Source organism: Amblyraja radiata, chromosome 21 (assembly GCF_010909765.2).
Source record: "Amblyraja radiata isolate CabotCenter1 chromosome 21, sAmbRad1.1.pri, whole genome shotgun sequence".
Classification (NCBI taxonomy): Eukaryota; Metazoa; Chordata; class Chondrichthyes; order Rajiformes; family Rajidae; genus Amblyraja; species Amblyraja radiata.
In genome coordinates, this window is record NC_045976.1 from 35,574,514 (window position 1) to 35,592,401 (window position 17,888).

General features: G+C 41.9%; 1 protein-coding gene across 2 annotated transcripts in view; it reads right to left on the bottom strand.

Moving 5' to 3' along the window:
* Positions 1 to 17,888, bottom strand: part of LOC116985343 (collagen alpha-1(VII) chain-like) — a 278,255-nt gene that overhangs the window by 64,878 nt on the left and 195,489 nt on the right. For both annotated transcript variants that reach the window (XM_033040083.1, XM_033040084.1), the window contains 8 exons: positions 15,629 to 15,688; positions 13,660 to 13,704; positions 9,611 to 9,646; positions 8,403 to 8,438; positions 6,736 to 6,792; positions 4,513 to 4,584; positions 2,241 to 2,312; positions 631 to 666 (listed from right to left, as the gene is read on the bottom strand). In XM_033040083.1, the coding sequence (XP_032895974.1) occupies positions 631 to 666; positions 2,241 to 2,312; positions 4,513 to 4,584; positions 6,736 to 6,792; positions 8,403 to 8,438; positions 9,611 to 9,646; positions 13,660 to 13,704; positions 15,629 to 15,688 (414 nt within the window). The remainder of the gene's footprint in view (positions 1 to 630; positions 667 to 2,240; positions 2,313 to 4,512; positions 4,585 to 6,735; positions 6,793 to 8,402; positions 8,439 to 9,610; positions 9,647 to 13,659; positions 13,705 to 15,628; positions 15,689 to 17,888) is intronic.

A 17,888-nucleotide genomic window follows, 5' to 3' on the forward strand; every position in this document is an offset into this window, starting at 1 on the left:
CAGATATGACTGATAGATTTGAGTTCTAAAATGTTGTGGAACTGCAATTGATTCTAATGGTTGCCAAGAACTCACAAAAACGCTGAGAAATAAGACGAGACAACAAATTGCTGTCAGCTACTTAATGGTCTAAATTCTGACTGCTTTCATTCAATGCTTCCGCCTCTTGATCCCATTTACATTTTCTGCTTTATAAATCTTGCACAATAACATTCAATGATGATCAAAAATATCATGGAGATTTTCTGTTCTTATTTTTAATTTGCCTTGTTTCTTCTAGCTTATATTGCCTGGTTTCTTCTGTACAGTGAGCCCTCACATAACAGTAGTTCAAGTAATGGAAATTCACTGTCACAGAATTCACTAATCACCACCAAAAACATTTGAGATGCAGGATAAAACATAATCTCTCTTAATGCACTTATGTGAGAAAAAAACCCAATATAAAGACAAAATGTAAAAGAAACAGCAGGTTTTGTCACATTTTTGTCCAGGGTTTGTTTTTCGGGAAAATAGCAATACGAATAGTTTTCTAGAAAGGCAATCCCTCCGTAATATAGGAGGTTATGTATTTGATTGATACATGATGCCCACTGTGTACTTTTATGTGAAATCTTTAAATGAACTTACTGCAATTCCATTTTTGCCACTCTCGCCAGGCTCACCCTGAAATTTAAAAAAATCATGTTACATTCTCAGCCTCTGGAAATAAACATTCTGGAGTAGATCTTTGTTTAATTACACACAGGCGATAGCAAATTGACAACCTGTTTTATTTTCTCAATTTTTATTTCTGTTAAATTCAATGTAATTGGGAAAGTAAAAAAATAGGTTCACCTTCACCCATTTCATACCATTGATCAAAGTAAAAAAGATACCCCTTTGTCACATTTATCGGACCGTTCGGGTTGAAAAGATTTGTCTGAGGAAAGGTCTTGACCCAAAATGTCACCTATTCCTTTTTTCCAGAGATGCTGTCTGACCCGCTGAGTTACTCCAGCTTTTTGTGTCTATCTTTGGTTTAAACCAGCATCTGCCATTCCTTTCTGCACACTCCTTTACATTTATCGGATCTCTATTTGGCACAAACCAGCTGTATATCTGGATCTGAGTTTCAATTTTGTGGTTTGAATCCTTTAGATGTTTGGCTCTATATTCAAAGTTACACAGTGACAGCATACTTTCCCCATGTTAGGACCTTGGAACTTGCTGCCGTACTTTGGAGGAGGGGCTGTATCTCTGGACTATCAAAATGATTTTAGAGGTTTATGATTTTCATGAACAAATCCCAAACCTATCACATCCCCAAAACTGCTACATGTCCAATAAAAACAGTGCACTGTGTGGTATGAATGTTGATACATTGCTGTTGCAGTTGAGAATTGGCTGTGTAAAGGATGTTTTGGAGGTAGTACTACCTCTGTTATTTGCCTTTGTAAGGAGCAATATTGCAGAGATTATAGATTGCAAAGATTTCCCAATGTTTCTGAGTCAAGATGGGTTTCGTTACCATAGAAACAGTCCTATGAATGTGCTGAGGTGACATTATAAGCCACAACATATTTTTATGTAGTTGGAATCGACACAGATATGCTCAAAAGTGATTTAAGAATGCATTTCTTTGAAGAGTAGTAAATACTGTATCTAAGCCCGTTTCCCCAAAAAGCTTGTCTGAGCAGAGCTTGTTTGGGGCGAAGGATGGAAGGTTCAATTGAAATGTTTAAAACAAAAAATGATACATCAAAGGATGTTGGTTCAGGTTTTTTTCTCATCGCATGTACCGAGGTACAGTGAAAAGCTTTGTTTTGCATGCTATCCAATCAGATCAGATAATACTATTCATAAATACAAGCAAGTCAAACTCGGCAAACATTAACCAGCTGTGATAGAACGGAATAGTAGAAACACTACAAAAATCTGCAGAACACTTTCTATATTCTTAAGACTCCACATTTAGTTTCTGTTAGCAAGTGGCTTAGGGGATTAAAATGCCTCTTGTTTTCCCAGTGAGACATTATCTGTCACAACCTGTGATAGTTGATACTGTAAGTGGTAAACCAGATTAGACAGTTGCAAAATCAACTGCATAATCAAATGCTCAAAAGCAATTAGAAGACAGTAATTATAGCTTAAGGGTTTCAGATGACTGTTAAAACAATCCGAGCTTCATTATAATCTTGTCATCTTTTCAAAATGATTGTAGTTATTTTACATAATCACGATGAGACAGCAACACAAACCTTCTGTCCAGCTGGACCTCTGGCCCCGAATATACCCATCGATCCTTTTGATCCTGACTCTCCTTTATGACCCTTGGAAGGAAACATAAAGAGGACCTTAAGATAATGCGTAACAATCCTGAAGAAGATTTGATCAAATAACAAAACACATGGACAGGAAACTGACTAATAGATTCTAATTCATCCACCCACTACCCGTGGAAACACAAAGAAGAGGCTGACCTTTAAAAATGATCAAGTAAAACTAGCAATTTCCATCCACAGTATATTGGTAGAGGAACAATATGACAAATTAAGAGACACAAGAGACTGCAGGTACTGTCCACAATGGGTCCCCCATTGCATGCCACATCAACCCCCCTTCCCATTCCCACACCGGCTTATCCATCCTCAAGGCCCTAAGGCCCAATACATATTAAAGGAAAATATCTCATATTCTGCCCGAGTAGTCTACAACCCAAAGGTATTGCGTACAGTTTTGGTCTCCTAATAGTATTGCGTACAGTTTTGGCCTCCTAATAGTATTGCGTACAGTTTTGGTCTCCTAATCTGAGGAAAGACATTCTTGCCATAGAGGGAGTACAGAGAAGGTTCACCAGACTGATTCCTGGGATGGCAGGACTTTCATATGAAGAAAGACGGGATAGACTCGGCTTGTACACGCTGGAATTCAGAAGATTGATGGGGGATCTTATAGAAACTTACAAAATTCTTAAGGGGTTGGACAGGCTAGATGCAGGAAGATTATTCCCGATGTTGGGGAAGTCCAGAACTAGGGGTCACAGTTTAAGGATAAGAGGGAAGTCTTTTAGGACCGAGATGAGAAAATCATTTTTCACACAGAGAGTGGTGAATCTGTGGAATTCTCTGCCACAGAAGGTAGTTGAGGCTAGTTCATTGGCTATATTTAAGAGGGAGTTAGATGTGGCCCTTGTGGCTAAAGGGATCAGGGGGTATGGAGAGAAGGCAGGGATGGGATACTGAGTTGGATGATCAGCCATGATCATATTGAATGGCGGTGCAGGCTCAAAGGGCCGAATGGCCTCTACTCCTGCACCTATTTTCTATGTTTCTATGTTTCCATGTATGAATATTGAATTTTCCAATTTAAGATAACCCTTATAACCATATAACAATTACAGCACGGAAACAGGCCATCTCGGCCCTTCCAGTCAGTGCCGAACACTTATTCTCCCTTAGTCCCATATACCTGCACTCAGACCATAACCCTCCATTCCTTTCCCGTCCATATACCTATCCAATTTATTTTTAAATGATAAAATCGAACCTGCCTCCACCACTTCCACTGGAAGCTCATTCCACGCAGCTACCACTCTCTGAGTAAAGAAGTTCCCCCTCATGTTACCCCTAAACTTCTGTCCCTTAATTCTCAAATCATGTCCCTACTCTCAATGGAAAAAGCTTATCCGCGTCAACTCTGTCTATCCCTCTCATCATTTTAAAGACCTCTATCAAGTCCTCCCTTAACCTTCTGCGCTCCAAAGAATAAAGACCTAACTTGTTCAACCTTTCTCTGTAACTTAGTTGCTGAAACCCAGGCAACATTCTAGTAAATCTCCTCTGTACTCTCTCTATTTTGTTGACACCCTTCCATCCCCTACCTGCCTGTAGCTGCCTGTTGTCCTCTACCTCTCTTTAGTCCACCCATCACCTACTGGCCCTTCTTTATCCTGGTTCTCTTCCCCCTCCGTTCGCAGTCCTGATGCAGGGTTTTGGACCAAAACACGACAATTCCTTTTCCCCCACAGATGCTGCTTGGCCTGCTGTTCATCCAACATATATTTGTTGTTAAGACCTAGCTTTAAATGGAGTAAGGAGCATTTGAGACTCTTTCCCTAAACAGTGCTTGCTACAATTAAGATTTTGTGATGAGAGAGTGGTATTAGGTTAATTATCTGAATGTATCCCTTGCACCGTTCGATCTTCCTTGTCTATGAATGTCTATAATACTATTAAACTCTCTCAAATGGTCCATTCTGTCAGTCTGCTCCATTCATTTCTCTTCTGTAGAAAGCAGCCTTTCATCAAACAACTGACCTTATTGTGAATTTGCATTTTTAGTTACGTTGTTGCCGATATTTTGCAGGCAGTTAGAATGGCTGCCGTTTAATGTTCAATACTTTTGACCAATGTGTGTCAACAACCATGTAGAAAACAGTAACTTAGAAGTAGAAAGAGAGCATTTATTCCAATAAAAAGACCCTTTATAGATTGATCTCAACCCAACCATAATTGTAGGAGAAATCTTCACCTTTAGTCCTGGGGGACCATCTTCACCTTTCTCTCCTTTATCACCATCAAATCCAGCTGGACCTCTGTAGCCCTGCAATGACATGGAAACTACATGACATAAAAAGACGTTTGTTAAATTTGTTTTTCCAACATACAGTGTGCAATGTATTGACAATCCGTCCAATAAGTTTCATTCTTAAAAAAAAAAGGTTATTTCATGTTGAATACAACATGATTGATGCGACATTCTCTGATCGCAGTAGCCCAGGAGCCATCATGTTCCACTCCGCTTTTGGTTATTACTTAGCAGCATTTATTCTGACCTACATTAGTCCTATTCTTAAGCAGAATCTCATCCAGGCTTTGATAGTTTTAATCACTTTAAAGGTGTAGTTTGCATTTATAATGCACCATTCTCAACCTAAGGGCATCTAAAAGTCTCTCACAGCCAATTCTGATGTTGTGCCCATGGCAATAGATAATTGCCTATGGTGCACTCCCAAAGGCAGCAATGCAATAAATGACCAGATTTAAGAGGCATTTATTCAGAGATAAATATTGACCTGGAGTATTCACCTCATCTGTTTTCAAAAGTGTGATGAGATCATTTGAATTCACAATGAAAGGGCAAATGGGTCTGGACCAACCTCTCATCAAAAGATGACATTTATGATAGTACTAAATTGGGCGGCATGGTGGCACAGCGGTAAAGTTGCTGCCTTACAGTACTTGCAGCGACTATGGGTGTTGCCTGTATGGAGTTTGTACGTTCTCCCCGTGACCCCGTGGATTTTCTCCGAGATATTCGATTTCCTCCCACACTCCAAAGACGTACAGGTTTGTAGGTTAATGGGCTGGGTTTGTATACTTGGTATAAGTGTAAATTGTCCCTAGTGTGTGTAGGATACTGTTAATGTGCGGGGATGGCTGGTCGGTGCGGACTCAGTGGGCCGAAGGGCCTGTTTCCATGCTATATCTCTAAGCTAAACTAAACTAAACAAAAGTCTCCAAGTACTGCACTGGAGCAACAACATAAATTTAGTGCTCAAGTCCCTGGAGTGTATCTAGAATCCAGAACCTTGTGGCTCAGGGAAGAGTCCGCTGTGGCCGAGTGAAAACTAACACTTGGAACGTATTGTACATGCTCCTTCTTAGAGCATAATATTATTTTAGTTTCAAATCCTGCCTCTGTCTTGTTAATTATATTCATTGGTATTATCTACTGGGCATTCATAGTGAATATCTCCCAATGTATCAGCATAGTCGATCCCCGCAGTACATGGCTGTCACGGTGGTGCATTGGTAGAGTTACTTCCTTACAGCAAGGTTTGTAGGTTAATTGGCTTGATAAAAATGTAAAAATTGTCCGGTATAAAATTGTCCAGCTTCCAGTATAGTTCCTGGTGGACTTTTCGGTAGGTACAAGGTACAGGGGATGCTAGAAAATTATTCATATTGTGATTTCCCTTAATGTGAAGCTATCATCTACACATGCATCATGAAATGGGAGTGGAAAAAATGTTTATTTATTTACTTTTTTACCACATAAATTCTGTGAGTGAATTCATAATCTCTTTTTTTTGGTGCTGATCTGTGAATTCTGCCATGGTGAATTTTCGTTACCCAAATGGAGTGCTGGGATCTCTTGTATAGGTGTTATGGAAAAGAGAATCTTTTCCCTACACCATGCTTTCTGTTGACGGAATTTATTGGGGATATCTAAATAGGATGTGGATGCTTTTTTGAAAGACCAGGGAATTGGGGGCGATGGGGAACTGCCCAGAAGCAGAGATGAGGCCTGAGATAGATAAGCCATGATCATATTGAACTGTGGGGCAGTCTTGCGAGACATGCTGGCCTACTCCAGCTGATGTTATATCTTTAAGTACGTACTTGGTGGCCCAGATTAGTCAACAGACAGGTTGTCCTTGTGTAGGAAAGAACTGCAGATGCTGGTTTAAATTGAAGATAGACACAAAATGTTGGAGTAACTCGGTGGGACGGGCAGCATCTCTGGAGAGATGGAATGGGTGACATTTCGGGTCAAGCGCCTTCTCCTTGTGTTTGTCCTTGTGTTGGGTTTATGAAAGAATGATCTAATTCAGCCCATTCCTTTGTATTTTCCCTTTTTCCACTCAAATGTTTTACCTTCAAATCTGACTTTACCTGGAAAAACTGAAAATTAGAATTAGGATTATTCAGGCAAATCATATGCCAATTTATATAACTGGTGTTTTCATACCAGATCCCCTTTATTTCCTTTGTATCCTTGTGGTCCTGAAACACCATATGGGTCTCCCTAGAGCAAAGGGGAAAAAAGTTACTTGATAAATGGTCAAAATACAGAACTATGACGTAAATGAAAGTCAAAGCATAAATTCTTGCAAAATGGCAAGTATTTGGTAAACATGAAATACCCGACTCTGGGTAAAAGTCAAGAATTATATTCATGTATGTTATTCATGTGGAGTAAGATATTTGCAAAGACTCAATCAAGTCAAATAAAGTTTATTTTCATATATACAAGTGAAGTGCAAGAACAATGAAAAACTTTGCATGCAGCAGCATCACAAGCACATAGACTCAGATAAACATACAAAAACAAATTTGACACTCATTATACATAAATTAAACATGCAATTTCTAAAAGAAAGAAGATAGCAAAATAACAAAACGCAAAATAAAATTAGAAAAAAGAACTGGTTGATGGCAGTGCAAGAGCTACAATAGAAACATAGAAAATAGGTGGAGGAGTAGGCCATTCGGCCCTTCGAGCCTGCACCACCATTCAATATGATCATGGCTGATCATCCAACTCAGTATCCCATCCCTGCCTTCTCTCCATACCCCCTGATCCCTTTAGCCACAAGGGCCACATCTAACTCCCTCTTAAATATAGCCAATGAACTGGCCTCAACTACCTTCTGTGGCAGAGAATTCCAGAGATTCACCACTCTCTGTGTGAAAAATATTTTTCTCATCTCGGTCCTAAAAGATTTCCCCCTTATCCTTAAACTGTGACCCCTTGTTCTGGACTTCCCCAACATCGGGAACAATCTTCCTGCATCTAGCCTGTCCAACCCCTTAAGAATTTTGTACGTTTCTATAAGATCCCCTCTCAATCTTCTAAATTCTAGCGAGTACAAGCCGAGTCTATCCAGTCTTTCTTCATATGAAAGTCCGGAAATCCCAGGAATCAGTCTGGTGAACCTTCTCTGTACTCCCTCTATGGCAAGAATGTCTTTCCTCAGATTAGGAGACCAAAACTGTACGCAATACTCCAGGTGTGGTCTCACCAAGACCCTGTACAACTGCAGTAGAACCTCCCTGCTCCTATACTCAAATCCTTTTGCTATGAATGCTAACATACCATTGGCTTTCTTCACTGCCTGCTGCACCTGCATGCCTACTTTCAATGACTGGTGTACCATGACACCCAGGTCTCGTTGCATCTCCCCTTTTCCTAATCGGCCACCATTCAGATTCCCCAACCAATCACAAGCATGACATTAGCATCAGGGCATAGCTTCACCTGCAGAATCCCAGACACTTTGGCAACTTGTAGGCCATCTGGCCAGAAACCTTCTGCAACCCCTTCCCAGGCTTCAGACTACCTGGAGCCATCTATGTCACATGGGTCTCCAGCTCCCTGCAAATGATGTCACCCTTAGTGAAGCGGGTTTCACAGACATCTTCACAGACATCAGCCATTTTCCCAATTACCCAAATTTCTGATATCCACAAAAGATGCCACCTCTTTGAGGCAGCGCCTCATGTAGATGCTTCAATGGAGGGGAGAACTGTGGCCATGATCCATCGCTCTCTGTACTCTCTTGTGTTTCTATGGACAATCTGGCCTGTCTTTATGCTGTAAGTGGATTGTAAAATATAGTCTAGAAACATAATTACCTTATCACCTTTAATTGCTGCAATCCCCAGTTGTCCCTGAAATAAAAGCACAGACATTTCAGTACTGACAGATCTTGCGGAAAAGTTTTCTAGCTTTGTCATTATCGACGGTCACAAAAAAAAGGGGGGTTTGAAGACGTGAGGAGAGAAACTCCAATATGTGAAAATTGGGCACGGCCGCTCAACGGTGCACATGATGCAAGGAATGAAGGAATAAAGAAATTAGACAACGGGGTAATATGATGGAAGTTGGGGAAATAAACGAGGAGATCCAGGGCAGGAATGGAGTGGGATTTAAAGATGAAAATGACTAATTGCGGAACAGCAGAGAAGTCGTATAATTCTGATGTAGAATAATTCCGAAGGATGTGATACCATCCAGAAGAGTCTTGAGAAATACTTAGAGTAGGTTCAGCTGTAATAATAGAACACAGCAGAGTCTAAGCGAAGACTAATCACTTAAAGTCTATTTAGGGTTTGGTTTATTATTCTCACATGTACTGAGGTACAGTGAAAAGCTTTTGCATGCTATCCGATCAAATCAGATAATACTATACATACATATAATCAAGATGGACTCATGTACAACAGGTAGAACAATGGGGAAGATACAGAGTGCAGACTATAGTTTTCGGCATTGTAGTCACCTGTCCCGTAGACAAATTCCAATGTCCACAATGGGGTGGAGGTGAATCGGACAATACATTAGCTTATGGAAGGGCCGTTCAGAAGCCTGATTACAGAGGGGTAGAAGCTGTTCTTGAGTCTGATAGTGCATGCTTTCAAGCTTCTGTATCATCTGCCTGGCCAGCGGAGGGAGAAGAAGGAATGATCGCAGGGAAGAATAACTAGATGTTGAGAGGAAGGTAGATAAAAATGCTGGAGAAACTCAGCGGGTGAGGCAGCATCTATGGACCGAGGGAACAGGTGACGTTTCAGGTCGAGACCCTTCAGATGTTGAGAGGGTGTGGGGAGAATAGATTAGAGGGAAATCAATGAAGGAATAAGATTGTCGTGTGAGCTACTAGTCTGGACTTGATCGTGGAAGTGATCTCCTTCTAGCTCATAAAGAAATATAGAAATAAGGACTAATTAGATAGCTTTTTCAAAAATCAGCCATAGATTCAAAGATAAAATAATCTGTGCTTAATAATGCAATGCATTTGTTACCAGGTCCATTATGTTGTCAACACACTTGAAGTTTATACCTTTATTCCTTTCAGACCGGATAATCCTTTCAGACCCTGTCAGGAGGGTGGAAGGAAGATTAATTAATTGGCCTCTGTGGCTGAAGACCTGCTTCTCATGATTTTACCCCCACCACCCTCTTCATGCCATCAAAACATTTGTCACTGTTTAAAATAATCAAGATATTTAATTAAAAAAAAAAAAAAAAAATACTAGATTTATTTAAAAATGTTCAAAATGTTAAATTAATGAACAAGAACAAAGCATTTATCTGCATTTCCCTCTTCAATCCAGGCTGACAACCCCATTTAAATCAATGGAAATATGGTGGATTTGTCAACCTTGGCTGGAGTAAGAATGAAAGGGAGAATATGAATTGTATCCTCCATTCAACTCAGTCGATAAGGCCCCTCTCCCTGGACTCAAGGGCTGAGTCCTGTGACACAGTGGGTCAGACATGCCAGTCCCAAACCTCTAGCACATGTCTTTCTTCTGTGATCCTCTGCACTGAAACACAATAACTTACACGCTGGATAAGCTGGTGATTTTGTACAGAATTGCCAATGTCATCCGGCTCTTTGAATAGGACTCAGTTACTTGTCTTACTGAGTCAAGTTAGAAGTACCCAGTGGTTTCATTCAGATTCCAGACCACAATTTGGACTTCTTTGCCTTAAGTCATGCCTTTGCCATGTTGTATAGAACATGAAAATAAACTGGGGATGATTAAAGCACTTAATGTGTTTTGTATTAGGATGGATGCTAACACTGTACCATGCAACATCAAGCATTTACTGTACCTGGACTATGGATTTGAAATTTAAAGTTCAGAATGAGCTACAATCTATTAAACACCACTCCATTCCAAGCCCTTTGATTAGATGATCTCAAACTTCGACAAACAAGGAAGGATAATTATGGTTTATTTAGAGCTATATTGAAGAGCCTCTAATAATCTGTAAATTGGCATATGATGTTCAAGATTCAAGATTCAAGATTCAAGATTCAATTTTAGTTGTCATTGTCAGTGTACAATACAGAGACAACGAAATGCATTTAGCATCTCCCTGGAAGAGCGACATAGCAAATGATTTGAATAAATAATAATAAGTGTCCGGGGGGGGGGTGATTGGCAGTCACCGAGGTACGTTGTTGAGTAGAGTGACAGCCGCCGGGAAGAAGCTGTTCCTGGACCTGCTGGTTCGGCAACGGAGAGACCTGTAGCGCCTCCCGGATGGTAGGAGGGTAAACAGTCCATGGTTGGGTGAGAGCAGTCCTTGGCGATGCTGAGCGCCCTCCGCAGACAACGCTTGCTTTGGACAGACTCAATGGAGGGGAGCGAGGAACCGGTGATGCGTTGGGCAATTTTCACCACCCTCTGCAATGCCTTCCGGTCGGAGACAGCAGTTGCCATACCATACTGTGATGCAGTTGGTAAGGATGCTCTCGATGGTGCAGCGGTAGTAGTTCACCAGGATCTGAGGAGACAGATGGACCTTCTTCAGTCTCCTCAGGAAGAAGAGATGCTGGTGAGCCTTCTTGATCAGAGTTGAGGCATTGTGGGTCCAAGAGAGGTCATCGGAGATGTTGACTCCCAGGAACCTGAAGCTAGAAACACGTTCCACCTCCGTCCCGTTAATGTGGGTGTGCGTGCCGCCCCTGGACTTCCTGAAGTCTACAATGAGCTCCTTGGTCTTCTTGGAGTTAAGGGCCAGGTTGTTGTCAGCGCACCATGCTGCTAAGTGCTGGACCTCCTCCCTGTAGGCCGAGTCATCGTTGTTGCTGATGAGGTCAATCACCGTTGTATCATCTGCATACTTGATGATGGTGTTAGTACCATGTACAGGTGTGCAGTCATAGGTGAAGAGGGAGTAGAGGAGGGGTCTCAGCACACAGCCCTGTGGAACGCCAGTGTTCAGGGTGAGGGTTGAAGAGGTGTGCTTGTCTAACCTAACAGACTGGGGTCTGTTGGTTAGAAAGTCCAGTATCCAGTTGCAGAGGGAGGGGTCGATGCCCAGGTTACCAAGTTTGGTGATCAGTTTTGATGGTATAATGGTGTTGAATGCTGAGCTGTAATCGATGAACAGCATTCTTACGTAAGTGTCTCTGTTGTCGAGGTGGGAGAGGGCGGAGTGAAGTGCCGTTGAGGTGGCATCCTCTGTACTCCTGTTCTTGCGGTAGGCAAACTGATAGGGATCCAGTGTGGGGGGTAGGCAGCTTTTGAGGTGTGCCAGGACCAGCCTCTCGAAGCACTTGGTGATGATGGGGGTAAGTGCAACTGGGCGGAAGTCGTTGAGGCTTGCCGCAGTGGAGTGTTTTGGCACTGGCACGATGGAGGTGGTTTTAAGGCACGTGGGGACAACTGCTTGGGCAAGTGACAGGTTGAAGATGTCAGTCCAGACGTCTGTCAGCTGCGCAGCACAGGCCCTGATCACGCACCCGGGGATGCCGTCAGGGCCAGCAGCCTTACGTGCATTAGTCCTACTCAGTGCCACGAATACGTCGTAGGGGGTGAGTGTGAGGGGTTGGTGATCGGCAGGTAGCACAGCCTTGATTGCTGTCTCTAGATTGTCCCTATCGAAGCGGCCATAGAAGTGATTAAGCTCCTCAAGGAAGGAGGCGTCGCTGGATGTGGGGGTGGTGTTGGAGGGTCTGTAGTCCGTGATGGCCTGGATGTCTTGCCACATGCGTCGGGGGTCGGAGTTGTTGTTGAAGTGCTCCTCAATCCTGAGCTTATGGCAGTGCTTGGCCTTCTTGATGCCCCTCTTCAGGTTAGCCCTGGATGAACTGTAGGCTCGAGCATCGCCTGACCTTAAAACGGTGTCCTGTGCTTTCAGCAGTAGCCTGACCTCGCTGTTCATCCATGGCTTCTGATTCAGGAATATGGTCACCTGTTTGAGGGAGGTGACACTATCGATGGTGGAGTTTATAAAGTCCAGAACAGAGGATGTGTAGGAATCAATGTCCGTGTGGGAGTCAAGGGTGGCCTGGGCTGCAAACGCCTTCCAGTCAGTGTTTCCAAAACACTGCTGAAGTGTGAAGTCCGCTTCCTCTGACCAGAATTTAACTGTCCTCACAGTTGGTTTAACCCGTCTGATGAGTGGGGAGTACTTAGGGAGCAGGAACAATGAGACGTGATCAGACTGACCAAGGTGGGGGAGGGGGATGGCTTTGTAAGCTTCAGCCATGTTGGTGTAGACTTTGTCCAGTGTCTTGTCTACTCTAGTGGGGAAGGAGACATGTTGGTGGAATTTGGGGAGTACAGTCTTCAGGTTAGAGTGATTGAAGTCACCCGCAACAATGAAGGCTGCCTCGGGGTTGTGCGTCTGTTGATTGCTAATGGAAGTATGCAGCTCTTTCATTGCAAGCTTGGCATTAGCATCAGGAGGGATATAGGCTGCAGTCACAACAGTGGAGGTGAACTCTCTGGGCAGATAGAACGGTCTGCATCTAACCAAGAGGAACTCAAGGTTAGCTGAGCAGTGACTCTCGATGATGGTGGAGTCCATGCACCATGCTTTATTTACATATTCCCATATTATACAAGGGAGATATCATCCTATTCTGGTAGCTATAGACTCACTAATCATAAAGTTACGAATGATAATAAAACTAAGAAACAAAATAGAAGATTATCTGAATCATTAACACCATCCAACACTAGGGACATTTTTTACATTTATGCCAAGCTAATTAACCTACAAACATGTACGTCTTTGGAGTGTGGGAGGAAACCAAAATTCTCGGAGAAAATCCACGCAGGTCACGGGGAGAACTTACAAAATCTGTACAGACAAGCACCCATGGTAGGATTGAACCCAGGTCTCTGGCACTGTAAGCACTATAAGGCAGCAACTCTACCGCTGTGCCACCGTGCCATCCTTGTCTAAGAAGGATTACTTCTATCACACTGCTGCCTATATTATGTTGATTATTCTGTGATCCAGGGAATGCTGAGTGGGGGGGAATGTTTAAAAAAATATTCAACATTTTCTGATGCTTATTTCTGAAAATACACTTTTTTATGTGTTCCTTCATGGTCAACACTCACTCACATCCCAATAACTTACCACAAGCCCCGTTTCTCCGACTGATCCAGGAGCACCATTAACTCCCTAGGAATATTTTTCAACATGAACATTGATTAGATTTCAATTTGCAACGTAGACTATAGTGTGAGTGTGAGTATAGTTCTTCCTGTATTCTGAATGTGTAACATTTCCTGATCATAACTATCAAATATGACCGGTGTGAGACACTAATTGAGATGGAGTTTTGTAAGCCAGTCTGTCAGCCTATATGCGAGCTGAAAATATTGCAATATCAAAACAGGTAGATACTTGTACAAATAAACGATTATTTTCATTAGTAGGGGATGATTTCTGCCATTGATGAAGCAGCAGAAGCTATGATATGAACTGTTACCTTAATGAGATTTATTATGATTTGATTTAAATTATTTTGTACATTTTAATTACATTACAGGTGATGATAACTATCGACATAGAGAGAGAGATAGAAGGAAAAGAAGAAAACAAAAAGAGGGAGAGTTGGGCAGAAAGTGAGCAAGGGATGAACAGAACTTGAGAAAAAGAGGTAGAATTAATAACTGTACTTACATTAATGGGATCAAACAGTTGTAAACTGAAAACAATTTAGAGGCCAAATCCAGAAATTAACCATCGACAAATGCAGAAACTACCCAAAAGGAGAGCATACACCAAGAGAACAAAAACCCTCTGAATGTATAAGCTGTGAGAACAACAGTGACAGAGAGAGGGTAAAGTGTATCTGACTCCCATGGAGTTATATCATTCACTATGTGAAGTATAGGTTCCCTGGTTGGAGATGTTTTCTTGAGCCTTTAGAAGGGCAATAGCGAAAATTTATTGAGTCAGTTAAAAGCCTTTAGAAAAGATGCTGAAAGCTTGTTGTTTATAAATGGCATTCCATGTCAATATGTTGTTCGCAGAGATTTAACAGAGAGATGTTCAGGCGGTTTTATTTTTCCCATCTGACGTGTAGCCCTTTGTAAATGTGTCATTTTGTGGAAACTCTTTTCTTATTTCCAAAACTATTGAAATGAAGTAACTTGTTGCAACAATGGAAGCTGTGGTTGATCACTTGTAAGGTGACGATATAACTTAAACACAAATGGCATCAACAAAGCTCATGGAGCTGCCGGACAAGGGAGTGGAGAGCTAAAGTTAGGGGTGAATGGGAGAAACTAAAGGGAAAGCTTGCCATGGCTTGTTTATGGCAAGTGGAGTTTCAATTTAAAAACACCTCTCATCCTCAAAGTGTATATGGGTGATCTGGCAATTCACCATACCGTATCACCAGTGGACTGTGCCTAGAATGGTTAGATTTATATACATTTCAATTTGTGATACAGAGAGGTAGAGCAACATGCTGTCACATTAAGATTACTGTCAACCTCAAATACAGCTACAGTATTTCAGCACAGACTGGAGTTCAAAAGGAATTAATTTTCTGCCATTTACCAAAAATCCATGTTAGGATTTCTGCACAGCCAGCAATAGTTCAATTACCAGTTTGTTTAAAAAAGGATGCAAAGAATGTGAGAGGGAATGAGCAAAGGAAATGGAGAGAGAGAGAAAGATGGACAAAGAATGATAGAGATAAAGGTGGATCAAAAGAGACAGAGATGAGAATGGGAATACAGAAGGAGGGATAGAACCAGAGGGAAAAGAGGGAGTTGACTGAAAGGCAGAATGGGGAGAAAATGAGATCTGGAGAATAAAGAGTGAGCTAACAATAGAGAGGTAGAGACATTAAGAGGGAGAATAAAACTTTCTGGGAGAAAGATGATTAGAGAGAGTGAATAGTAAAGTGAGCTAAAAAAGAAAAGAAAAAAGAAAGATAAAATAAACTGGTTGATATGGAGATGGAATGGGAAGAAATTGCAGAATGAGACGGAGAGGAAACAATATGGATAATAGCGATGGTGAGGGAATTAAGACAGTGGTACAGAGCGAGGGAGAGAGAGGTTTTAAACGGAGGTATCTGAGATCTCACCCTACGACCTGGAAACCCTCGACCACCTCTTGGTCCTTGGACCCCCAGTCCATCGTCACCCTGTGATACACAATAATAAAATATCCAACCCTGAGATATAATATGCCAAATTTAAAAGCTGGAGGTATTTACAAAAATTCAAATCAATTCATAATACATCCAAATCTACATGGCTATGTAAATAATATTTCTGGAGAGAAGGAATGGGTGACGTTTCGGGTCAAGACCCTTCTTCAGACTATTGTAGAATCTCCATTCCCCTATTACCTTGCAACCAAATAGATATTTATTCCTGCCCTATTAATTAAAATTCCCCATGGTTATTAATTGCTCTCTTTTCTATTCAGTTCCTTACCATGAAACATTAGACCACTGAAAATATGTATATTTCATGTTTTTAAGTTGATAAGTGGTAGGAGCAGAATTAGGCCTCCTACTCCTCCATTCAATCGTGGCAGATCTATCTTTCCCTCATAACCCCATTTTCCTACCTTCTCCCAAATAACCCCTGACTCCCAGACACACGGAGAGAGATAGAGACAGCAGCTTCTATCACTATAGATTTAATTCGATTGTAACCATCATGTTTTTTTCAGTGGTATTGAATACTTCCTCAATTCCCATTACAATTTCCAGCACCATCCTAGCCGTTAACACCCCCACGCATCTCTTCCAGTGATGTGCAACTTAGGTTGGCCATGTTGTGTGAGAGCCAATAGTTCATTGTAAGAAATGGTAGTGTTTACATGCAGAGACATAATTTTCTGTAGTGCTCTTGCTCCTACATTGTGAACATTCAAAGGTACCTACGTCACAATGTCATGTGCTCAGGCTGTGCGCTGCTATGCCACAAAACCACTACGAACCTCTTCCCTCCCTGCTGCTGTACACTGCTCTGTGTGGAATCCACACATACACTTGCTCTTCTTGCTACTGTTTGTTGCTTTGCCATCAACTTGGCCTAAAGCCCTGCACTCTTCTGCTGCTCCAACAGCAAAGACATAGTGATCTTCTTGCCCCATAGTTCAATGAGGCCTTGATCATCAAGCCAGTGACCAACAAAGAGCCTGTTGTCACAGGAAAACTCAGGGCTGAGGATTGGTTGTGCAGACAAACAAGGAGAGATGGAGACAGCAGCTTCTATCACCATAGATTCCAGTGGTCTGACAACACATGGAGCAGGTGCTAGCACTGGTCCACACTCTCTGTGCTGGTCAAGGTGCTGGCCTGAGCCACACATATCAGCGCTGAATGGCTTCACCACTCACATCAGCCAGTCCAACACCAGCCCTCACAGGCAGCATCTGCACCTCTTTGCAGATTCAATCCACATTGAGCTGTGGGGCGATCCTATCACTGTTTCCATTGCTATGTAAGTCCCAGAAGAAAACAGAGTTAGCACCAAGTTCTTAGCACAGCAGTACTGTTAAAAATGCAACTCTTTATACCATCACACCTGACTATACTCATTCCACTTGCCTGATTTAATTCCAATTCCCACCATGCCTAGCTCATTCAAATACATGTCCAGGTGCTTTTTAAATGTTGTCATTGTGCCTACCTCCTCCAGCAGCTCATTCCAGACACCAACTACTCTTTGTGTGTAAAATCTACCCCTTAGATCCCCTTGAAACATTATTTTTCTCATCTGAAAACCCACACCCTCTAGTTTTAGACACCCCTACCACAGTATTCTGACTATCTATCCTATCTATGCTTCCCATCATTTTAAAGACCTCTATCATGTCATTTCTCAGTGCCCCATGCTCCACTGAGCCTATACAATGTCTCCTTATAACTCAAGTCCTCCAATCCGGGCAACAAGGCACACGGAACTACAGGTGCTGTAATCTTGAGCCAAAAACGAAGTGTTGGGGAACTCAGTGGGTCAGGCAACATACGTGGGAATACGTGGGAATCTTTTCTGCACCCTCGCCAGGGTAATCACTCTTCAGCTTAATCATACCTTTCCTGTAATATGGCAACCAAAACTGCACGCAATACTCTAAATGCGGCCTAACCAACATTTTGTAAGGGAACACAGAGCTACTGAGTCAATTATACCCCAGAAATAACTAAAAAGGAATATTAATGTCCATGATCAACGCCCCTGGATTGTCTTTCTGTTTGAATTTTAAAGAAATCTTTATCGCACATTCTAGATGCATTTGTGAAGATGCTGTTAGGCCTCCTTGCAGTTTATGTGGTGTTAGTCTTTGCACCAATTCCATATCACCATAATTTATTGAACTACTTCAGG